Source organism: Synchiropus splendidus, chromosome 8, assembly GCF_027744825.2.
Source record: "Synchiropus splendidus isolate RoL2022-P1 chromosome 8, RoL_Sspl_1.0, whole genome shotgun sequence".
Taxonomy (NCBI): domain Eukaryota; kingdom Metazoa; phylum Chordata; class Actinopteri; order Syngnathiformes; family Callionymidae; genus Synchiropus; species Synchiropus splendidus.
Window position 1 is genome coordinate 7443691 of NC_071341.1, and position 25759 is coordinate 7469449.

General features: G+C 42.2%; 1 protein-coding gene across 3 annotated transcripts in view; it reads right to left on the reverse strand.

Moving 5' to 3' along the window:
- pik3cb (phosphatidylinositol-4,5-bisphosphate 3-kinase, catalytic subunit beta) overlaps nucleotides 1-25759 on the reverse strand; it is a 57070-nt gene that overhangs the window by 6582 nt on the left and 24729 nt on the right. For 2 of the 3 annotated variants that reach the window (XM_053873888.1, XM_053873889.1), the window contains 18 exons: nucleotides 21687-21882; nucleotides 19701-19929; nucleotides 17349-17578; nucleotides 13169-13348; nucleotides 11527-11697; nucleotides 8380-8469; nucleotides 8022-8276; nucleotides 7858-7954; nucleotides 6541-6671; nucleotides 6245-6295; nucleotides 4962-5150; nucleotides 3902-4023; nucleotides 3441-3584; nucleotides 3272-3371; nucleotides 2543-2739; nucleotides 2370-2479; nucleotides 2017-2095; nucleotides 35-202 (listed from right to left, as the gene is read on the reverse strand). In XM_053873888.1, coding sequence (XP_053729863.1) covers nucleotides 35-202; nucleotides 2017-2095; nucleotides 2370-2479; nucleotides 2543-2739; nucleotides 3272-3371; nucleotides 3441-3584; nucleotides 3902-4023; nucleotides 4962-5150; nucleotides 6245-6295; nucleotides 6541-6671; nucleotides 7858-7954; nucleotides 8022-8276; nucleotides 8380-8469; nucleotides 11527-11697; nucleotides 13169-13348; nucleotides 17349-17578; nucleotides 19701-19929; nucleotides 21687-21845 — 2702 coding nt within the window. In that variant the 5' untranslated portion in view covers nucleotides 21846-21882. The other variant, XM_053873890.1, reaches the window with a different exon arrangement.

Below are 25759 nucleotides of genomic sequence, written 5' to 3' on the forward strand. Positions count from 1 at the left end.
GGACACAGTGTTAAACTGAACAATGCGATCCTACCCAGTGTTCCTCTCTTTGAGCCAGTTGAGCAGAGCGTCTTTGTTGAAGGCGGCAGTGGCAGCTACATTGCTGCTGGTCAGCTGGATGTTGGCAATGGTGTCAGATGATGACACCACCTCTATCAGTCCCGCTCGGTCGCCCGTCGCTAGGCAACCATATGGTACAATCCTGAATGATGGAGGGGGGGAAAGCAAAGAACCATTTCAATACAATGTTTGACGTCCAGTACAACAGGCGGCCCAGCACAAAAACAATTACTTGACAAACCTGATCCTGCCACAAGGGGACAGTAGTGATGCATGTGCTGCAAGCGTCACTGTTCACCTATTGAGGTTATGACTTTTTGAAGTTTAAAGCTGAATCCTCTGATCTCCAGTTAGCAGACACTAAAACTAGGACTCCAACTAGTGACTATGACTAGTCACAGAATATCCTAAGGTTGATGAACACACTGACTCATGTGATCACAGTGTTGCAAAACAGAAAAATGTATGTAAATCGTCGTAAACACTAGATATGTGTTAAATTACAACTATATTTACATGCTTGACAAATCTCAAAAACATTTAGTCAACTTGTTGGCGCGTACGGGTTCTAACAAGCGACTCTTGAATAGTGTTACGTGCTGTACGTGCTGAATCAACATTGTAGTACATAGTTGCTTGTTGTCCTGATGGTCCTGCAGCCTCAGCAGTCGGCCACAAGTCATCACGTAAAACTGAACAAACATCTCATCAGCAGCAGATTTCTTTCAGAAGCAGCGGGCTAGCATTATGATCACTTTGTGGCGGTTTCCTTTTACAGAAATGGTAGGCGCTCTGAAAAACCACACCATCATATGACGATGCTATGCTTTCCTGCAGCAGGACCGGTCCACAGCTACACGTACACAACAAGCTCTGGTGACCTCTCTGTGACATCTTGATAAAAAGGTCCTGAAAGCCCCAACTAGATCAGCGACAAAACTGGGACTGCTTATGAAGGGCCACAACAAAGAGCTTATAAAATCAATATAATTGAACATTAAAACACACGTCCCATGATGCTCGAAGCACACATAGTCAAGATGTTTTACAGCCGTATTTGGTATACAGGTGTGAAGACGTCATCACTCAGTTTTGCATTTCTGTGACTTGATGTAATATTTAGTCAGAATTCAACACGCTTCTCCTAAAAGATGTGTAATTGGAGATCCGTCCCACCACTCTGAAATCCTGTCACAGTAACCTGAGGCTACGTCCTCACACTGAACTTTAAGAGCGAGCCTCCTGCCCAGATGTGCACAATTTGACCTGGGGTGAGGAGAGCCCTCAAACACTGCGAATTTCATTGGAACGCAGTAAAAAATGTTGTCGTTTCTTTAGTGAGTATGAGCGGGAAAGTGTACCAAGGATTCAGAGGTCACACAATGTGATCTTGACGTGACGTGATCTTCTCAGGGTACTTCGCAAAACAAGGTGAAAAACTGATGTCTATGTTTAGGACACATAGGATGAAAATCCTGTCTCTACTCCTTAACCCTCAAACTCAATCCTCAATCTTAACCGCAAAGCTTAGCTCTCGAAATCTAGTGGTTATGTGTGACTTAAAAATAGGACACCCCTAAAACGCAGATAGGTCCTCTGACTGTGGAGGGCAGCATTGAACAAAAGCAGTATTCAGTAAATCACACTTTGCAGCCAAAGAGTCGCCATGACAACAGACAGAGATGGCTACACTTGTTACTTGAAACGATGACCAACAAACAACTAAAGTGTGAAACATGGTTTGGAAAATGAAAAGAAAAAAAGAGAACAGACTTGTGTTGAACTGCTACTGCATATCTGGTTGTGTGAATGCAACTATATTCTGTTGGAGCAATATGGATAGTGTGACAGCAAGTTGGATGATTCATCAATTTATACTCGTGCAAAAGCACTAATAGCAAAAGTGTAAGAAAGACAAAGGTTGTTGAAACTGTTGAAGGAAAAACATGGACTCACCTGAGATCCAGATTGGCCTCCTTCCAAAGCATGTCCATCAACCTCAGAATTTGGAGTGTCAACATATCTTGTCTCAGATCTGTCAGAAAAGAATCGATCACACCATCACATCAATCCTCCCATTCGTTCCAGCCAGACATTATCATTTCTAACTGTTTTGCTTTGGAAACCAAATCCATGATTCATGAATGAAAAAGTGGGAAGCAAGATGAGCAGAGTCTGGTGATTTAGACTGAAGAAAATGATCATTAAACTTGGATGACATTGTTACCAATGATAAATTGTTAACTTGGAAAAAAGAAAAAAAAAACATTCAGATGAGAAGTGTGAACGGTGACTGAAACCGGTCCTACCGTCTCCGTACTTAAAGATGATCCCTAAGGAGTCTCCTGCCATCAGCTTGTTGTGGTAAACAATCCAGAGTGGCTTCATTTTGGAATCCATGTACCGACACTTCTCCACGCTGAGAGGAAGAAAAGTTAATCAAAGAAAGAGTGGGAAAGGCTCTGATGTTTTCAGAACTCACTTGATGCCCGACAGCAGGATGTTGGGGTTGAGAGGAGAGTGCAGGTTGGACAAAGTCTCTGAATAGCCGGTCTGGCTCAGACAAGTCCTCATGGCCTCCTTGGTCAACATGGCCTCCTTGGTTTTACTGCGAGGGTTCTTGATGGTTCCCAGCTTGATCAGTTCATTGACGGACTTCAGTTTGTTCAGGGCTTCCACCTGGTGAGCAAATAGTTTTTTTAGAATGCACTCCAACGTTGCTTCATCAGCAAACTCCACAACAAATCTTCAGACAGTTGGGAACTTCTGACTGACAAATGCAGGCGGTGATTCACCCGAAACCATCAACGTCAGCACCTCCGTGCCCAGGCTAGTGTGTTCAAAAACAGGAAGTGGTCTGAGGAATGACAGGGCTGATGAGGACGTACAAGGAAGTGTCAAGATGAGAGACTGTCAGACCCAGGAGGATGCAGGGCAAAGGTTAAAGGGCAGAGAAGGGATGCTGTTGTCATCTGACGGGCTAAAAATAGCCACCATGTCACTATAGACTGCTGGAGTCTTCTCAAATCAGTTTAAAATTCACATTAAATATTCATATTAAATAGAGAATATTCATATTGTAGAGAAAATGCCACCAAGTTATGGGATGTGTTCTCTTGGAGCTGGCTGTGTGACATAGAACAGATAGAACAGGACACAATACAGAGTATAGACATTTTATTTTGGACAAAACACGCTTCAGACACCTCACCTGTTTCTTTAGAACCTCAATATGAGGAATGCTGGCCCGACAGTAGGCCTCTAAAATGAGGGCGAACTGGACTGAGACCGCCGGCATGTGGATCTCTGACCTGTAGGGGGCGATGAAGTCATATGAGGACTGAGGGTTGTTCGCCCCCTAGTGCATTGCTGAGACTTACCGCAAGTGCCAAAAGAGGAAATGCCCAATCTTGCGGTTGGCCTGGGCACGCTCCAGCAGAAAGTGGGTCAGGGCGCAGTCGTAGTACGGCTCGTAGCGCAACACCTGTACCAGCTGCAGGAGGTACTGCGACAACTCCTCGTTACTGCAGAAGGTGAACAGAACCGGATCAGAATGTGGTCCACACAGGTATAATAGTACCATCTCCAGCAGGTGTTATATCTTATGGGAAAAGCAGGGATGTGCTGATGAGGCTTCATGAAACTGCTTCCTCATTTTCAGAGCTCAGTAAATGGCGCTCTCAGTGAGGTTTCACTGAAATAGTATTTCAATCAAGCCAAACACTGTTCTCGATGAAAAATCCCAGTGAGGTCATGAGTGTTTTTGTACACTGATACCAAGTGAAACCAGCAATTGTGCTCAGTATATAATGAGTCACAGTGTTCTCCTCCACTCTCTCACCTCATGGCCGCCAGGCAGCGCACAGCATACTCCCGCACATACTGGTCGGGGTAGTTGAAGTCCAGAAGTTCAAGAGCATCTCTGGGACTCAGTTTGGGCCAGATCTGAAGCAGCGCCTGTAACTGAGCAGCGAACACACAAACACTGGTGAGGTTATACACCGAAGAAAAGCACCCGAACCTTTTGTAAACAGGACCCCAGTTACACCCCAGTCGATCAGGCTCATACAAAAACAAGTTTCTTATCAGCAGGCTGGTTCAAAGAACTGATTTGTGTGTGTACTTTTGTTTCCTGTCAATGTAGTGGGTTAGTCGTTATTTCCTCTTTGTGGCTACATTGATTTCATGCTGCTGTGAATCCAGCTGGCGACCATTTTTTGCTTTGCTACCGAGAAGTTCCAGCATGTGATGCGCCATTGGAGCGGCATTGCTCAAGACTGGGGATGGACCCCTTTCACAGGCACCAACCCAAAGAAACTGAAACCAATTTATTTGCCTCATTTAGATCTTTTTGTGGATCATGGAAATGTTTGCAGTTATTAATAAGTTCATTGGATGAATATCTATCAATCAACCTCAATTATTTTTTAATAAGCATTGGGGTGCATTTGAAACATGAAGTGCTCAGTTATGATTTGCCAACATTGACTGAAGGTTGTGAAAGCATTTTCTTACATTCATCGGCTGAGCAAGAAATGTCTTATAGTGTATGCAAAGTATGCTGTATGCTAACGGATGACATCAAAACAAATACATATAAATATATTGAAAAATGTTATGTACAACCAGTAAAAGTTTTCAAAGTTTTACATTAGTCATAGCAACAAATGATTAATTGTAAAAATAAATAAATAAATAAGAAAAGAAATAAAAAACGAAATGAAATGAACCAGTGTTCAATGTTGATGTTTTTTTTTATCCTCATAACAGTCATGATTGGTTAAACTTGTGATTTTACAGCTAACATATTGCTCTTTCAGAACCCACAAATGTTGAAATAAAAAGGCCACCTATGAGTTAAACATTTCCTTTGTTCCCGCTGTCGTGAAGTGAATGTCTACCTGGGCCATGTCCTCGTGTTTGCTCCACTTGACAGACAGCAGCAGTTTGGGCAGCGACTGAGGGAACTTCTCCCAACAGTCATGGCGTAGTGTCCAGATCAAGTCCTTCTCGTTCTCACACAGCTGAGACAGTGGGTCCCGCTCCATTATCTCCTTCAACTCAATGTGGAATTTCTTTCCTCCGCGACCCTGAAGCCAATACATATGTCAAGACTGGTGACAGATGAGCAATGGATTATTATTATTATTAAATCTTTCTATGCCAGTGCAACAAAAGCACTTGCATCTCAACTGGCCACAGAGAAAGGTGCTAAAAAGCCTTAAAATACAAATATGGTCTTTAATTTTTTTTAAAAATTAACTTTTTATTCCGTTATAATTTCTACTTCAGTAAACATGTCCATAACATGGCACATTCTCCACCATTCTCAGTTTTTATTTAAATTTATGTTCCCCCTGTATTTAAAGTTGAATCTACAACAAGAAAAACTCAATGTACCGTTGTACTGTACTGACAAACAGAGTTTCAAAGAAGGAATTTTGATTTAAAATTTATATTTTCATCAGAATAAACGAACCGAAGTAAGGTTTAAAGTGTTCTAAATAGACACTAACATTATAACTCTCAGGGAGGTGGGTGATATGAATAAACAGCAGGTGTTTCCCCAGTAGTGAATCGAAAAACAACTTGCACCTGCTGAACCAAAAAAAAAACCTGCTGTAGTAACATTTACAAACCACAGGGGGGGAGCAAAGTATCAACTAGCTTTTAGCCTTTCATTACTTGCTCTTTAAATTAAATCCTTATCAACATCAAACAAACGCCTTTTACTGACTGATATTCCAATCCATTCCAAGTACAAGCTTTATTATCAGAGAGGATAATATTTCAATAGTCCGGAACAAACTCCACACTGGACAAACTCATCTAAAAGAAGATCCGCTGCAGCTATTTAAACACCTGAGTTGTATTACCACTGAAACAGTTGTTTCACATGAACAAGGAACACAGAGGGCTTGGGTTGAGACATGCCCTCCACGTAACAGGGTTACATAACGTGCACAGGGGTGGGTTGTAGTCAGTGGGGCAGTAAAACAGGAAAACATCTGACAGAAACCAGGTTTTCAGAAGACTGAAACACTTTCACCCTGACTGGCCAACAACAAGCCGTTTCCCAGGAGAGCGGAGCGAGGAGCCGCATCACAGGCGGAGATCACCTTACCTGCCCCTGAATGCAAATATTTGACAAAGACGGCTCGGCTTATTTCACCAACGGACTCACCAACGATATGCAGTCGCTGGCTTTGACGATCTCGGCAGCTTTCTCCAGTATCTGCAAACAAGTCCGCGATGCATTAATGTCAGCTAAAGCACATTAACTGGACTGAGCACATCACGTCACGTCTGTGGCATCCACTTCATCATAATCACCCGCTAGCAATGTGAGGAGCAAGATTTTATCTGCAGTACAGTCACGATCATCCACAGGCAGATCAGGATGGGAAGCTCTGAACGGTTGCAGATATGGATGAGGACATTCAAGTGCTAAATCGTTGAACTAGTTTGAGGAAGCCTCACCTTGTCGAACGGAGGGAAGATGACGGGATGTGACGAGTACTCTGGGAAATGGATGTGCAGCGCCGTGGCGTTCTCAGTGTACGGGTTGGTCTGAATGGTTCCAATGGGGTTGAGCATCTCTTCAAGTTCATCTGGACACACATTTGCACACACAACTCAGCGCAAAAATCACAATACATGTTCAGGAGATAAATGAAAAGCACTGAGACAGCACGGACATCCGCCACATTTCCACCCATATTATGGGACAAAACAGCTGTCCAACCTGTGAGACGTGACATTCCAGAGCGCTTTCATCTCATTTCAAAAACTACTATTTTGTACAAATGATCCAATACCATTTTTTAGCCCGTGACATACCGAAGATAGCAATGAGATCAATGAGACAGCAGGTGGCAATAGTGTTCCGGAAGCAGAACACATGGCAGGCCCAAGCAAGTAGCAGATCAGTCGCAACAGAGCATGAAGAATCCTTCAAAGGATTCCTGGATCCAGATCAGGATCTACTGGTCTTACATAGATAAAGATAACATAATAGCAAAAGTGATTTTGCTAACGCCAAAGACTACAGAAAAAAAAGCACTACTTAAATAGGAGGACGCAACACTCCTGGGGTTGGCATCAGGGACAGAGCACTGAGTTGGTTTTCGTCCTATCTTATAAACAGAACCTTTGTGCTCCTTATGGGAGCATGCTCTCCCTCTACAACAAATGTTCCCTGTGGAGTAGTGCAAGGTTCCGGTCTAAGTCCCTTTTTATTTTCTATGTAATAAAATTTTACTAATAAGTTGCGTCATAATCTGGACCCCAGCTGTATCTCAGACATGCTAACCACATTTGAACCAGCTTGCAGTCTTAGCTCCTCAGACAGATCCGTTTCAGTTGTTCCGAAGTCGAGGCTGAAATCAAAGAGGGGCCAAGCCTTTCACTCAGAGCGCCTGGATTTTGCCCCGAAGAGACAAGTCTGGTTTAGTATGTGCCTTATTTTAAAGACATTTTTACATTCTGTCTTATATGTGATGTTGTCTTCCTAGATCCACTGATGGGAATTTTAGTTTCTTTGTTACTCAACTGTTAGAGCATTTGGTTTTCTTTTGCCTCTGTGTATCTGTTTTTATTTGTGTTTTGGGCAGTTGCGTGTCATGTTTGATTCCTTCATGTTGTGTCAAGCACTTAGTGACTTTCTGTCTGAAAGGTGCGATATAAATGTCAGATTATTATTATTATGAGATTGTTAAGGTTCTGGTCCACATAGAGACAGTACATTCAGCCACAGCTTCAGTATTAGAGAAGACATAAAGCACGCATGATTCATACCAGGAAATGAAGACCAGCAGTGAAGGATAATGTCCCCAGTCTTCAGTTGGCCCTTGTAGTCAAACACCATGGTGTTGACCCAGGCGATAGGGTAGTGCTGGACACACACAACCAGAGATTAGTCTTGTTCAATAGGAATTGTTGCATCCATTTGTGACTCTCACCACTTTTCCTGCTTTGCGTATGGTTTGGTATTTGTTCGAATGTGCGTTTTTGGTGGACTTCTGCTTCTTGACCTTGTCCATGACGGCGTAGATGGCGATGCAGAGGCGGGTCATTCTCGGCAGGTCACACACAGATATATCAAACTCCAGCGTGTTGTTTTTCCACGTGTGATCGGCACGCCCACTGCTCTCGCTGCTCACGGCCGTTTTACACAGCAGCTCTGTTCCATGGAAGAGCCCGGCCCTCACCTGGACCTGGAGGGATAAATGATTAATGCCAGCGAGGATCTGTTAATGTCACACCAATGATTTCAAACAGCAAATCGCTTGGTGACGCAGGAATGTTTGCAGTGTTTACCTTGGCAGTCTCCTCTGCGTTCACCTTGCTGCCTTTCACCAGAGCTATCTTAAATGGGCTCGACACGTTCCACACGCACGTCTGCGCTTGCTGCAGAGGGAAAGTGAGGAGAGGAGACTTGTAATGAGTGAGCACCAACGGAGCAGAGCAAGCTAATGATTTTTCATAGAAAACATGCGGCTCCCTTTTTCATGCACCGAAATACAAAAACAATTACTGTGGGTGAAGGGAGGGGTGAGTCAGTGTGTGTGTGTGTGTGTGTGTGTGTGTGTGTGTGTGTGTGTGTGTGTGTGTGTGTGTGTGTGTGTGTGTGTTTGTGTGAGGTGGGGGTCAGCCGGGTCATCCTGATGTCAAGCCAAGTGGATTTGCGAGGGTCAGCACTCAGCAGGACAAACAGCATCACATGACACCTAGAGCCTATGAACATGACTAACTTGCTAACTTCCTGCGGCTTGAAATAAAGAGCAGTGTGTGCCATATTTCAGTGTGACACTATCACAAGCTGATAACCTATGTTTACTTGCAGTACTTAAAAATAGTATTCTCCTATGTTTTGTGACTGTTCATCTTTGCTTTCTGCTCTGTAAGTTGCAACATCTGTTTTGCCTGTAGTACACAATGCCACGATGCGCCGAGGGCATGTTCAAAAGCATGAGTCACTCTTTACAGATTAGTGTGTTAAAATTTGCATGTGATCACACTAGCCTGTTACGTTTTGTGTTTCCCATTTTTAACCGTTTCAACGTCGGCTTTTGTGTTTCGGTGTTTACCGTTCATTATGCTATTATGAGTCATTTTACTGTTTAACAGTAATCTTTTATTTGCAGTGTACCAGCACCTTTGTTCCCAAAAAAGAAGATTTCCACTTGATACTTCATTGTCTCGAACAATTAAGGAAGTTTGCTGTAGCTGTGTTATTCAGGCAAGTCAGATTGAAGGAACAGCTCAATCTCACACAAAGGCGGATAGAATTACATCAGCTCTGCTTCACTTCCGAAGATTTATCAGCCTTATAGTACAGACAGGCTACAACCTTTACAGGGGTTTTGTGAGTACTTCCGTACACATCAATAGAAGACAAATAAAGAGACTGTTTGCGATTGACACAGTGTATGAAATAAAACACTGGCATCTGTCCTGAACAAACCCAAATGTATTCATCCATCACTACATCACTACGTTACAGTGTGAATTATTTAACCTTGTAATAGGTGCTTTTCACGGCCAGGACGGCAGTCTGGGAAGCGAGCATGGCTGTATCATAATTCATTCACAACTGCAGTATTTGTTAGCGATGAATTGACCCAAAGTCTTGTTAGTCAAAAGCCAATTAAATTCTGACATTTAAGCCAGCACACAAGGGTGCGACGTCACCACAGGTGGGAGCAGCGAGCAACTTCCTGACACAACACCCCAACAGAGGTAGGAGGTGGAGATGCACGCCACTGACCTGATGCTATTTAAGAGAGCACAGCAGCTGTAAAAACCAACGCCATTAAAAGTCAGTTTGGGATTTCTGTTTGGATACAAGCAAGAAGTCAACCTTGTTCTTTTTCGATAGGCAGATGGTCATTTTCATTTCATTACCAGGTGAAATCATTGATACACAGTAGTCTTGAAGATGGCAACATGGACCAGCAGAATATTGAAATTGGACACTTTCAAAATCCAGTCAATTCTTCATGTCCCTCACAATTATGGGTCTGTTTCAGGTCATTTTTGAAGTGCATTTCCAAAACTACCATGCACCAAAGAAAACCTGACCCTTGCACTAGATTTTGGCTTCCAACACCACAGGTTACATGATCACACGTTCATATATCACTGGGGTATCTGCACCTTAAATTCTGTGGTGAAGCTCATGTTTGCATCAGAATTTACAGTCACTAACCATCTCGCCTTGGACAAAAAGGGAGTGCCCCACTTTGGCCACACCCATACTGCAATTGTACAACAAGTGACATTTTCTCAATCTTGCTTTTTTAATACAAGTATCACTTCAACATCTCCAGTTGATGTATCAAATGTCAAATATATTCTGAGAAAATAAACAGATTTGACTCAACACCGTTTCAACTTTTCAAGTTCTTGAAGTCAGTAAATGGTTGCAATGTTTTTGCCGAGGCTGTCAACTATTTCCAGTGTTCCAATACTGCTCCTGCCCCACACGATCATTTTACAAATAGATTTTCCAGCACATGTTGTCTATTTTCTGCCAAACATAACAAAACCCTCCTCTAGCTTTCCCACTGGTTGCCACGGACTTTTACGTCTTACTTATCAATGCTCCTCTTTTTTTAAGGTAGGCCACAAGCTACACATTTGCTGTCAGAAAAAGTCAAGAGCCCTCCGGTCCTCACATGCAGTAACAAGAATGAGCGTTTGTTTCAAAACTTTATAGCACAAAGTCACTCCGACATCCACTTTTATATTTCACACCACCTCCATTTTACTTTCTGTATGGAATTCATAATTCAGGAGTGTCATAAGACAGGCTGTCATCCCAGTTGGACATGCCAGGACTACCTCACCAAAAGGACTCCAGGAGGACTGTAAAAATCCCACCTCTGCTGGCATCTCCTGATGTGGAGGAGCAGTGGTTCTACAGTAATTTGAGTCTCTCCTGGATGAGTGAGCTGACCGTCCTGTCTAAACGGAGAAAACTAATCTGCTATTTTCTTCAATTGGTTACTATGAGAGGTTGAACTGGGCCAAGACATCATTTGTTTGTTGTTGTTGAGGAGTGCTGAATGGATCACGGTGCATTGTCTTGAGCAAAGCACCGTCATCTTCCATCCTTGATGGTTGCTGTCAGGTTGTTGGCAGTACTAGAACCAGAAATAGAGGAGGACTGGCTCAGAGGAACATGCCAAGCACAACAACTCTTATCAGGAAATAAGACGTGTACTTCACTCAAGTACAAATGAGTTACTTTTTCATGAAATGCCTGGTTATCACACTGTTTCTCTATTTCATGTCATATTATAAGATGCCATTTTTGTGTTGAAACATTATTAAACATGAAATGACAAAAAAAAAACAGTGATTACAGTTCAGCAGTTATATTTTTTCAGACCCAAATGTTGAATACGTCCAATGCAGAGTACCACCATTTCACTATCGCTGCAGCACCCTTCTGAAACTCACCGTGGGGGCTCTCTTCTTGGGAGGTAGCGGGAAAGGGAGGGGATTGGAGGACTTGCGGGTGACGACGGCTCCGATGGCAGCCATCTCCTTGTCGAACATGGCCTTGACTGTGTCTGTGTGGACCAGCGTCAGGTGTGGAGGCTCCTTGGATTGCACGCAGCTACGGATGTACTGGACACAGACAGAAAAAAAAATTGCTTTCGTAATCGCAACTTTTACTCGAACACAATGAGGAAACAATGGGATCCAGTTAATGATTCAGAATCGTCAGGAACACCTTGAGATAATGGCAAACATTGTCTACTTTCCTATGTAAATTTCAAAAGTAAGCTACTGTAATGTTACTAATGCCTCATATGTTCAACTGGATTGTTCAAGGTAGTAGCTTATGCACAGTTTCTCATCACTGATATGCTTATTTTTCTTGTTTCACAACCTGATTTTGTAGAACCATTTATGGTTCAATGTTGTTTTCATGTATTTCTAACTCCTGCAGGATAAAAATGATTTCCTTAATACAAATCTCTAAAGCACTGCCTCAAATGTCACAGTAGCTCAGTACCAACCAGACAGACTGAAATAGGCAGATATCGAATAGGAAAATAAAGATTAAAAAATTTGCATCTGAATAAATAATAGTGACTCACCAGCATGAAAGTAATATGACACGTCATATGTAGCCTGAATGTTTTCTCGAAACCCTACAAATACCATCTTTGAATAGTATATAAATGCCATTTTTTGGATAAATAATTTTTGTCTGTAATTTTAACTTCCTTCAGAGAGGCATTTTCTGTTTGTTTCTTATCAGTTGTGGTCTCCTGGTGTTCCAAGTCTCAAGCAGATGAGCAAGTGCTTCCTCAATTTTATTTTAAGGTTTGGCTGGAATGCACTGTGGCGGTGGTGAGTCGTTCGCTAGGGACCTCCTCTTGTTCTTCATTATTTAATAATAAATAGGTTACAAAAAAAATCCATGCACCACTTTGATTGGATTGTTTGTTTCACTCAGTGTAATGATTTTTCCACAGCAGCAGTGATGCGGTCGTAATTAAATCATAATTAATGAATCCCTAATCTCAAACAGGAGAGTCATGGTTTTGGAATCAGCACTACACGCTCAGCCCAGGCCTATGAAATGTCTATGGAGGAACCTGTGAGTGGCCAGGCAGAAGAGACATAAAAGAAATCTACTCATGTGACAAGCGGGTAACTTGACTTCACCATGGACATTTGTCATGGCCTTAAGACACTAGTTAGAGGGACAAGACTTATGTAGACTGCAAAGCCCTCCTAAACAAATGGAGCACAACAGTTGGGACTCCAAGGTTGGGATTCAGGTTTTGGGCATTTAGCCAGGAACCAATACAATTCTGTAGTCATGGAGATGGTTTTATTCATATAATTGTTATGTGGGGGATCATGTGATTTCTCAGTGTCATGATGACAAAATTCTACCTATATTTATATACTACAATACTGAAATCATTAAAATAAATATTTCTAAAATCTGCTAAAATCTCTAAAGCATGGAGGAGGGTGGGGGTAAAAATCCATTCATCATCTCTAGTGTATCCAGGAGCAAACACTTGGAAAATAAAAGAAAGACAGAGAGAGAACTGCATGTCCCCCCACTGTGGCTGACCTTGTACTGACTGAGAGGGTGGTCTCCACAGAGGAACTCCAGGCAGTGGCTGACCCTCAGAACGTGTTGCCCCTTCCACACCTCCTCCTCAGGTCCATGGGTGGTCAGCCACTTCCTCACGGCATGCTCCATCAGCTCAGCGGGCGTGCAGGATGAGGACACCTTCAGACTGGCTGAGTCCTTCAAAAGCAAAGAGACCATTGAATTATAGCATTTAAACATTGCTCAATCAGCTCTGGTCCCAAAATACTTTTCTGGTCCATTCAGTACTTTCAGAAATGTAATCACCCTTAGTTCTCCAGTCAGTCAACACACAAGTGACCATGGTTTTGCAAGGTCAACTTCCCAGACCACTTTGCTACTGAGATTTAGTCCAATCGAAGGGTGATAAAAATCACTATCTCCAGGCATTGAACTGGACAATGGGGCAACCCAATACAGTGTGTGTGTCATGTGGCCATTCACCATCTATGAGATCCCAATAACAACCTGCCTACAACGGCTCCAAAGTAAGACTTCAAATGACTTCAAAAGACTCTAGAGAGCAGACCACGAGCAACATCACAGTAAGGAGGTCACAGGCAGAAAATGGACAACACACGATGCGGCACAACATACTACACCAGCCCTAAGGCTACTGTGATATACTCCCATCTCAATATTCTCCACTAGTAGATATAGAGAAGACCCAACCTGTCGCCTCTGCCCAATTCCAACACATCTTCATCGTACAGAGCAGAAAGACAACAGGATCATGCAGAAGGTCCTTAGCTGGGCTCAAACAACAGCAACTTAATATCAAGCAGCCAACTCAGGCTTGACAATCCAGATGACGAGGGTGAAAAGGTGTGTGGTGAGGTAGGGTTGTGTGAAAGGGCCTGACATTCATACTGGGGTGTAAACTACACAAAAAAGATAAATACACCTCTTTCACTTTCTATGACCAAATGTTCATATTAATTCACATATTAATATTTGTCCAAAGGTTGGTCTGCATCATTACCACCCAGAGTTACTGCAGTATGTTGGTGGAGTACACTGTGGACCATATGCATACAGCTAGTATTCCTAATACGCCGCACATGGTCAACTGTGCGTGTGCCAGGGAGAATGACACCACTGCCTAAAACATCCAAGGGTTTCACAGAACTAGGTGAGTATCATGATTAGACATGAGCTCATGCTTGATGTGGCTTGCTTTACACAAGCTGCATGTTGAAAGGCCGAAACCCCTCGTGATTCAATTAGATACTACTGACTGTGTCCCAGGATTTACAACCTTCTGTCATCTGCTGGTACAACAGACCATGATCATGTGCTGTGTTTCATGAATCAATGCTACTCAGGAACAACCAGATATTAACAGGGAATTAAATTGAATAAAATCTTTTTCTATTTCATGTGATGTCCAGACTATAAGCTGCTACTTTTTTGTCGCGGTCTGAACCCTGCAGCTTATACAACAACACAGCTAATATATGAATTATATATAATAATTGTAGGAATGTTACATTTAGTGGGTGCAGCTAATATTCCAGTGTGCCCAATTTACGGCACTAAACATTTATGAGGAAAAGTGAATTAACTCCCAAATATACTTGGGACACTATCATCACAGACTCTCAACTGGACAGTTTGGGTCACAAAGCCAATGTCTGTGGGTCACAGGAATTTTCTGAGAGGGGAAAACAAACCAACAAAATTGCCTTCATTTCATTAAACAATATCTAAAGTGCTATATGTGAGTATGTGAAGCTGCATTTCTGCCCATATATATATGTATTTAATCAAATAAAGCTGCAATTATTTTATGATTTGGATCATGGCACATTTATGTACTCCTGCACTTGGTAAGTGAAGTGACATGCATTGACTTTAACTACAAAACTATCACTATCTATCCTTAACATGTGAATGTGTCAAGACTGTGCCTGTCCTTTATGAAAACAGGCACCGGATACAAGGCAGCCCCGTGAATTATTCTCCATACAAACAAACAGGATCACTTGGGATCAGTTTGATTAAAAATCAAAGACTGTGCTGACAGATGATAAAATATGAAGCAACTAATGCTTGCCACTTCTAATCAGACATGGACTATTAAACAGTCAATAGCATTCAAGTCAATCGGTTCGTCTACAAGAGCTCACTTGTGTGAGTGACTCCTCAGAAGAGCATGTGTAGTCGACACATGTTGCCTGCTGTGGGAGGTAGTGGGGTTCACTGTGTCCTTCTTATAGGTCTGACCTGATATCTGAGACGCCAATGAGATTTCCTGGAAGTACAATTGCAATGTGCATGAATAATAAATGATGTCACATGACATCCACAGATACATTATTGTTAGAAATGCACTGTTGGCATTTTCGTTCAAGTCCCAAAAGGAAGCCATATTAAAAACTTTACTAACATTGCATCACATCATTCACAGGTACTGGAGAAATTGACTTCCACACTGGATTAATTGAAAAAGAATCAAGTGAAAACTCTTATTTTAATGCCCTCAATTGGAGGACAATACAGCCATGTATCATGTTGGTAACATGAATGTGTGAATGTGTTTGTTTTATTGAAGGTGAATGTAAGCTTTTGAAGGTGATGCAATATTGTGAGGGGGCTGAAGTGTTGCAGTTTTTCTACCTGCGATATTTTATCTTACCAAATAGCAGATTGGGTCTCAATAAGGCATCCTGCCACATCCCACCTGAGCACACTGACACAAGCAAGCTCTCATTCAGCCAACGTTGATCAAATGTGATGTCTAGAGGGAAGCTGCCATCTGCTCTCAGGGAAGCAAATACGCAGTGAAGCTGATGGAAAGAGACACTCAAGAGGCACCAACATGGAGTCCAGTGTAACAGGCTTGTGGCCAGCGATGGCATAATTCATTACTGACTGTCACCCATTGGGATGTGACCACATGACCACTCCCGGTCACCCGACTGGTATGGGAATGCCAACACTGAGCAGAAAAAGAGGCTGATTGACAAAACATGTGCCCACGCTGGTGAAGTGCCTTCTTTTGTCACAGACACAGGATGTTTTTGTAGTAGTGGGTCACATTGTTATGCGCTCATGTTTACAGAGATTACATACTGGGGGGAAACTTATTGGTTCATTACACCATTTCCTGTTTGTGCGAGTGGACAAGTCTCCACTGGTGAGAATCGGCTGTGAACAAATATGAATCTTTACTAGATTGTAAGGAAATATACAAGTCTGAAATGTAATAGAGGTATGTTTTTGGGCCATTTGAATCCTGAAAATGTTTCACTGTATCATTTAGCACATTACATCAATGATACGACCCCTGCAAGAAAAAGTGCTTTTAAAGGTGTTGCACAATGTGATTAAGAAAATAGGGAACTTTTTTTGTTTAAGTGAGCCACCTAAATAATCTGTAATCCGGTGGTTAAAATGAGTTTTCCTCCACAGAGATAATGTAGTCCCAGAAGAGCTGCACGTCTCACAAATAAAATCACCCATTTATCAGCATTAAGAATTCTATTTTTGCTTATGACACTTTAATTTTCTTTTTTTTGTTTTCAGTTCTGCCTTCAAGCTGCTAGACGGCACCAAAATTCAGCTCATCATTACAATAACAAAATCAACCACGGGGGAAGACTTTCAGTCACAGTATCAATACTGTCGAAAAATAGACTCAGATATCGAATCGATGGTTGAAGGTAAAAAAGGGAAGCTTGCACTCATAGATGATGACGTGTTAATGCTCATGTCATTTCATTTACACAGGAATATGACAGACAAATAACATCCCTGGTATTTTAAGATAAAATACATGTCAATATGTCCCAATTGAAAATCCAACCGAAGCCGTGCAAAGTGTAAAATATAGCTTGCAGAGAGAAACTCTGCTGTCCTAGTAAACAACTGTTATCAATTTGTACAGTAGACAATGCTGACTCGGAACAGAATGACCAAAATTACTGTTTGTAATAGCTCCTCACAAGGACCTCAGTGGAGGTCTGTGGTCTCAGAACATGCTAGTTTGGATTTTCACTTGGGCTTTTTTGGGCCTGTTTCAGTTTGTGAGGGTTGTGTCAGCTATCCTAAGAATTGTGCATTTCCCACGCACAAACAACACGAGGGGGCTCTTCATCTGTAAGTTGCATTGAGAGTTGTGCCCTTCCAGCACTCATCGTTATTACCTCACTCTTACCTGAGACTGATCGAAGTGAATGATGACCTTCAGGTCAGCTGGAAGCTCACTCTGTCCATCTGTGAAAGACGTCTCAGCAGCAGGCTCCAGCTGGGGGGAGTAGCAGGCCTGCAGCCACTCGGTCCACGTCATCATCTGGAGCTGTTGCATCCTCTCCTCGCTGACACGAGACATTTTGCTACGAAAGTCTTTCACCTCCTGGTCATTCAGGCCGTCCAGTTCGTGGAGTCCTGGCAGAGAGAGGAGAAGAGATCACTTCAGATTACTAGAGCAATCTTGGTGACATCTGAATATTTGACTTTGTGGGCACATTTGGCTGGTCCCCATGAAGTGAAGCCTCAATTTGAGGATGACTTCAAAATAACTCGGTCATTCTAAGTGGGTTTAGGTTTAGTTAAGAGTCCTGGTTCGGTTAGCTGTTAACCTGAAGGTTAGCTGTTTGTTTTGGATGGTTAGGGTGAGAGGCTGGAGAAGGCATTATGGCAGTGAGAAACCTCACAATGTGCCCTCAAGGACAGAAGTCCAAGTGTGTGTATGTGTGCGCAGTGCCAGTGAGTTCCTGACCACCACTGCTACTTGCTGTCCAACTGAGCTCATTTGAAATGTACAACAAATGAGAACAATGAGATTTCAAAGGACAAATAAGTAATACAATAATATAGATGAGTGTGTTGATGTCAATCACCCATGTGACACAATGTTAGACATCTCAACTTCGCTCAACCAACATTGATCACTATCTTAGAAAGTGAGTCTCGCCTGTGCTTGAATTCTGCAACATTATTTTCATTTTACTGTGAAAGAGCAGCATAAACATTACATCATAACTGGCAAACGGAGCACTTCTTTTGTGACATTAAGACCACATGGTCTTAACATAAACTCTATAGAGACATCGCCTCTTTCAGTCGACGAAGAACAGGCGGATTGACGATTCTCGCGCGTCGCTCAGCTCCCCCATTCCCAGTGGAAATGGAAAATGAAAACTGCTGTGGTTCCGAGTAACTCCGTATTCCCTTTGTGAGAGACGCATCGCAACTGCGTACACTGTAGTTTCAGTAACTCACCAACTCTCAAGGAAAGAGTGAATTTCATGTGCCTACACTGCAGCGACTTAACACATGAGATGTCTTTCATAAGACCTTTAGAGATCACTACCTGCAATTCAAAGCGACTTGAAACAAGACATTTATAAGAAAGATTGGCAAAGCGGGGAAATACAAAAGGGGCATTTGAGTGGTGGATCAGTTGATTTTTATTACAGTGCACATGGCAAGGCTGTTACGTTGTGTATGTGTGTGTGTGTGTGTGTGTGTATGTGTGTGTGTGTGTGTGTGTGTGTGTGTATGTGTGTGTGTGTGTGTGTGTGTGTGTGTGAGAGTTTCTGTGTCAGACGCCTGTGGGGTTCCTTTCAAATGGCCTTTTACTCTTGACAAAAAGCCGTTAAAAGATAATGTGGGACCAAAGTGGAGCCAGGAGCAGAGAATATCAATATCGTCTGAGTCAACTTCAATTATATCTCCTCGCTACCTCGATTATTCTTCTGAAGAGTCCTGCTGGCTGCCTTTTCAAAGCACATTCAGAGGTGATGTAAGGTATCCTTGTGCTGAATTCACTGACCTTTCAGCGACGTAGAATGCACTGCTGTACCTGCGGCCTACAGACCAACCCGGCTTATGAGAGTACAAAATGAATTTTCTTCTTACATTTGGTGGGTGAGGAGCACTCAAATTTCATCTTCAGTGAATTACAGACACACATAAAAGGGCAAATGGGAGTCAAGACCCAGAAGAACTGGAGTCAAGTAGACTCCAGTTTCAACAGATTGCTGCACAAAGACCCACCAGGCCTTCTGCAACAAGTCATTGACTCTTATTCGGAAAGAGGTTGCATCATTAACAATCTGGGGCAGCGCACATCGAAATACTCCCCTGTGGGGTTCAATAAAGGTTTAGGACATCTTGTTTCAATCACTCAACATTGTGTTCCTCCCAGCAGAGAATATCAGAAAAATGCTCACGTGTTCCAGGTGTATTACCTTCTGTTTTCCAGTCAAGCTTTCATACATGGTATATTTTTAAAGGTCTTATCATGCGGAGATTAGGAGTGACAGAGAAGAAAGACCACTCTAAACATGTCTTGCATCACCTATCTATTCTGATAGCAGAAGAGCTTCATCCTTAATGACCGAGAGCAGCTCCACAGCGGCGAATGATTGATAACCTCACTGACCAGCTCAAAGTGTTTTTTAATGGGATCAGGAAAGTCAATGACTTGATTGCGAGTGTACGTGCGCTTGCACTGAGCATGTGTTTTATATATGCACAGTAATACATTTTGGCGGTGAATTACCCTTGTTGATGAGCACGCCGATTTTGGAGTCCAGCACGCGCTCTGCTCTCCCACAGTTGCGCGTGACAAGCTTGAGAACGGGAAGGAAAGGTCGCACGTCACACAGACGACGGGTTTCGTCCTCTAGCTCTTCGTGTACGGCCGCCTGGTTGACGCACTCGAACATGTGGCTTTCCATCTCGCCCAGAGCGGGAAAAAATGGGAATGTCTGAGCTTGCTTCCATAGTAGCTGCAGGGACGAGAAGGTGACTGAGTGAATGCACTTCAAGGGTTTCAAAAAACAACAACCATGCTTGGGTCCTATGTCATTCAATGCCCTCATTACGGAATAAACCTAGTTTTGTTACCATTCTGCCCAGACGGCCATCCTGATATTTTGTTATGATGCACGGAGCACGGAGCATACCGAGACATATCAGTGAAATAAAGTCAACATTCAAGTGCTCATAGCAATTACTGAAATTTGCTGTCTTCATTTCAGTAAAAGAAAACATCTTATGCAATGTTCCTAGGGTGAAGTATGACTTTCAAGATCAAGATGCAAAAGTGAGTCAGAGGAACATGACCGAGTCCGCTGGTGAGTAATCTGCATCAGCTAATCTTCGCATGATTCACGTCTGAGTGCCTCCTAAAGCCTCACATACCACAACATCTAACACGCAGTTGAGCAAACAAAAAACATGGGAGTGCATTCAATTACTGCACCTATTGTCGTAATGTAAATGAGTGAAACAGGGAACGTAACTCGCAGTTGATCTAAAAATGTATCCTCTGGCAGCAGTACAACAGTCACACTGAGAGAGTGACGTTTAGAAGACTGTAAAAGTTCCATGAAAGAGTGTGACACTGGCTCTTCTCAGCAGTCCTCAAAGTGTTTATTAGAGTGAAAGAAATATTCCCATTCACTACTCATGGGCTCCGTCTGATAAATGATAAGGACGTTGATCAAAAGAGCAGCTTTTTGCTTTCCAGGGCATGTGAACACGGACGCTTGATTTTCTGGGAAATGTTGTGTCCAACGCTTTTTTCTCCTCTTAAAGCGATATTTATGGCTGGCTGGACAAAATCGAAGTCTCTCAGCAGACGGATTCATGAGGTTCATCAGTTTGAGACTGAATAAACAACATGGATAAAAACTGTAAAAGTTCTTTGACACGTCTTCAACTGTGAATGTGACCTGAATATCAAGATGGAACAATGTCAGTTTACTTGTATGTGAAGATACATCTTAAAGCTGAAAAAGCTTTAAGATGTTTCCATTATTTCATCCAACCCCTGTATTTTGAATACAGTATTATTAGATTGAACATCTATTAAAGAAATCTGTACAGTTCTTAGACAATTAAAAGTTTGGAGTTTACATTTTACATTCCTCAAAGTGAATGATGCAAATTGCTAAATTTCCTAATGTTTTGAATGCTTATAAACTATTACAACGGTCCCTCCAAACACAAAAACCTACGACAAACACTGTAGCTGTAGCCAAAACACTCTCTTGAGTTCAGACAAGGATTTGTCCTGTTGGCATGTCAAACCAGCTAACCTCACATCATTATAATTTGTATTAAATAGTTGAATTCACCTCTCTCTATTCCTCAAGTTTTCTTCAACCCAGCTGCATTACTGTATTAATACTGGGGCGTGTGATTTTACATCAGTCCCCCATAAGATCTTGGCTGAAAGGTGATGATATAAAACAATAAAACAATATTTTATCAAAGTAAATGTATAACAAGGCTTGTAGGACAGTACAGACATTCAAGACCTGTCCTGAAAGTTAGAGGTGTAGTTTCAATTCATTTAATATACAGTCAATCATCACAACATACAGTGTGTCATCACAAGTGTAAATATAAGGAACATTAAATGTGTGGGAATGAAGTAAGGCATTTAAATGAACTGGGCATACTGCAAATAAAACATTCTTGTGATGCATGGATGAGCACCAACAACGTAAAAACCAAACGTGTGATTAAAACAGCATACCAGTTTGATGTGCTGGATTGTCGCCTCGTGTGGAACGTCCATCTGGATGTAGATGCCAGTGGGCAGGAGGAAGTCCACTGTGACCTGATCTGGAGCATGGCTGGCCAGATCCTGGTGGGCCGCCCACATGTCCAGGTGGTCTGTCATGGCAGGAGGCATGGCAAGGGGAACCACTCAGCACCTCAACCATAAGGACCTGGACAAAATAACAAAGCACAGTCCTAAGGAAAATCTGCCAGTCTGAGGCACAAAAGACAGAAGACGATTACCAAGACACTTAAATACTTAATATTCACCAGAGACAGACAAACACTTGAGTTCTAAGAACCAAATCCTCATCTTCGCTGAAAAGAATTCCTTTAATTGAAGTAAATGCAACTCAAGGCCCTGGAGAACAAGTTTAAAAATACCAGTGTGAAACAACCACAACCCACGAAATCTGAACGTGAAAGTAATGCTTCACAGCAAGAATTATAAAGCTCTGCATTAGCAACCATGTATAAATATGAAGGAGTCACCTGATTCTAGGGCAACATTAAACCCAGTGTAAAACCCAACTGTAAATGTCAAACCACATGTACATCTGTTACTTAGAGTATGTTAGCAAACAACACCCTTATATATTGATTCCTATGTGGCTAGAATAGTGCAAGCTTACATTGGGGAAAGAGAGGGGTAAAAAAAGAAGACTGACAAAACAGAATATTCAAATAGAGAAGAAGTAGACTGAAGAAGTAAAATAATTGTTAAAGCTGGAATGTAGACTCAAGATTTCAGTTTAATATCAAGATAACGGACATTTGACTTCTGAGCATCAGCTCTGTTTGTTTTCATGCTCCTGTCAAACCACATCAGCAGTCACCCTACTTCTGTTCTGCTTCATTACCAAGCACCGGAGCAGCCGGGTACATTAACTCTACCACATGGTCACAAGTCCATCTCTTCTTGACCCATTAAAACCGACAACCATGATTGCCTCTAATGGTCCATCCTCGTGACGTTAAGTGCCTGAGATACCAGCGGATGAGTCGAGGGCGGTTCCATATCAGCGCCACATATGGACCATCGGAGCCACTTAAGCCACTTGGACGATTATCCATGCAAATGGACACAGCAAAGAGAGATGCTCCGAACATTGCTTTAGTGGTTTTCATAACGAGACACACTGAGGAAACGGAGGGGAAAAAAACAAAGCCAATAGTATTATGTTTGAGTACAGGTGGTGGCAGGAAGACAGACACAAAGGATGACATTCAACAGAGCAGGCAACATTGAGCGAGTACTGTAACAGAGGTGCACAGTTTCCGACATGAAAGGCAACACGACACCGTTAGTCAGAGGCTCTACAATCGTACCGCCACCTGTCAAACATGGGCTTCATGCAAGACGCTTTCTGGGCCACTGTGATGCTGACGCACTCAGCATCTTCATGCAGTGGAGGGAGCCAAGTTATAGTGGATGTGGTGGCAGGCCGCGAGTCCTGCTGCCCAGGTTAGGTTTCAGCAAGAGACTGAGGAGGTAACATGTGGGTCTACAAGATCAGGGAGACTGTTTCATGTGACAAGGGCCAGTGGTGAGTCAACCTAACATCAATAGTGCCAAGCCTGTAGCGATAACAAATTTTGCTGGTCGATAAATCGTCCCACAAACAATTGAGAATAGACAATATTATTGTCAATATTTTTAGACTAAAATTTTTAGACAATGCAAGCACACTCTTTAAAGGCAATTCTTTCATTTATCTTTTTTTAAACCAAGAACACTTGTTTTGAATTACTCAAATATCTTTAAAAATAATGATAAAAATTAAACTACAATTTCACTAAATGCAATGGAAGTCTTTATCAGTACACTTAGTAAAATTGTTCAGTGGCATAAATGTTTGATTCGTAGCACATGAGAACAGATTCGACAAGCTAGCACATCCATGTTATTGTGCTCACTGGCGCAGTGGCTTTTGGCTTTGTTTACTTCCCTTTATTTCTACAACATTATCAAGTCTCGCTACTCACTGACAGGTGCCAAAATGCTGCAGTCATTGCGAGATAACTGGCGCTGACATGAGCGACATGAGGGTTAACTGTGTTCATTCCGTGGTGCTACAAATGCAGCAGGAAATGCGTCAGATAGGCGAACATGCACATGGCAATTAATCCACTCCGGAAAATGAGTTCACTTCATGTAAATCAAGAGTCAAAAATGAGCTTTTAAGTCCATTTTTTTACACTTGAAAAAACCCCAATTAAGGGTGCCCTATTATGCTTTAAAAAGCTATCCAGGTGACAAGAAGAACCAGCATGACATGTTACCCAGCATTTAAGATTTTAAGGTTTTAGTTTACTTGAAGACCCAACTACGAAGGCTCAGTGAATTAAGACTATTTTCCGTGAGATGAGAGAGACTTGGATACAAAAAACAAACAAAAAAAAAACAAACAATAGTGCTCCTTTAAGGAGGAGAGAAATGATCAACAGAAGAGAATAATAATAAAAAATGGAAGTACAAATGCTCATCTTTTCATTATTATATGATTATACAACACTCAATAACTCAACACAGTTTATTAACCAGGGCATACATAGATTTATTTAGCCATGGACTTCTGCTGACTCAACTGCTTCTTCAACGTCAAGAGACAAAAAATAACAGTCAAAGGTTTGAAGTATTCTGAATATGCTCAAACTTGGCTGATAACTAGGAGTTAAGGGGTGAAATAGAAACAAACAGCTGGATATATTTAATGCTAGGATTGTGCGTGTCAAGTTGTTTCCCCAAGTGCTGATGTCGGTATGAGAACTACAACACCCTCTTGAATCACAATTTCTAGGGAAACAGAGATCGGGGGGGATCGCCAAGACTTCCCAGACTCCAGTTTCCAAGAGGAAAACGGAACAAACAGAGCTGCCAGGTGTCTGTGGTACCGTTATTAGTCATTACATTTCTGTTCAACAGTTCTGTTCAAACAGGTGTAGGCAACAGTGGAAAAAAAACAGATTCCCTCAGGTCATCAACATGTCAAAAAAAAGAGTAAGTAAAAAATAAATAGCACATTACTAATTAATTTGCAATGATGTTGAAGATGGTGCCATCAGGATTTTTGCTAGGGATCACCGATACCAATCACATGGATTGACAGTGAATTTGTAATCAAAATGATGAGACCTTCTCCGTACATGACGTGAAAAATTAACTTTAAATCATTTTAATTCAGACACTTTTTATATATCTTTTCAAGGCGGCAAAAATAGATAAACCTTGCTGAACGCAGCAATTATTCTGTCAAAAGGACAACTGAAAAACATTTAATTCCATGTGACATGTTGCAGGCGAATCTCTAGAGACTGTACTACGTCGACGAAATCCTTGCATACTCTGAGACACCGAGCACTGCTTTTATGAAAGTTTCGACCCCTGATGTTTACATAAGTTTCAGATTGAGGTGGTTGACGCATGCTGCACCTGACTCCAAAACAGGGATGGGTCCAGTTGTTTCTGTCTCTGCGTAAATGACACCTGAGAAAGGCTGGTCAAAGGCTACCTCTGTCAAATTAATAATCATTTCCTAGCATTCCAAATGTCGCGCTTAGACCGGCGGGTGTTGCCAAGTGTCAGCTATGCAAACAGCCAGCTGCTGTAGAACCAGTGGTCTCACTTTCATGAGCCCAGAAAACTCTCTGTGCTCCGTCAAGTGCTGGTGCTTTAAATGGCGCGTTTTATTTGAAGGCGCTTGCCTGCACAGCATTTTCCCGTGCATGTTCTGCAGGATGCCAAGTTTACATGACAGATTGAAAGAATCTTTACAGCAGACATGCCGCTGCTTAGTGAGCAGCGAGTAGGGAGGAGCGGACGCATCATAACCAGCGGGGCTTCTGAGCGCCAGCTGTCACACGTGATCAGTTGCTGTGATCGGCAATGGCAGGTATTGATCAACATTCACAGATCACGCTGTAATCGGCTGATCATGATCAGTGACCGATCGATCGGAGCATTCCTAAAAAATAGATCATTTTTTAAAAAATTGATTTTTTTCCCTCTTCATCTTGCTCAACAGTTCAGCACTAGGCTGTGTATTG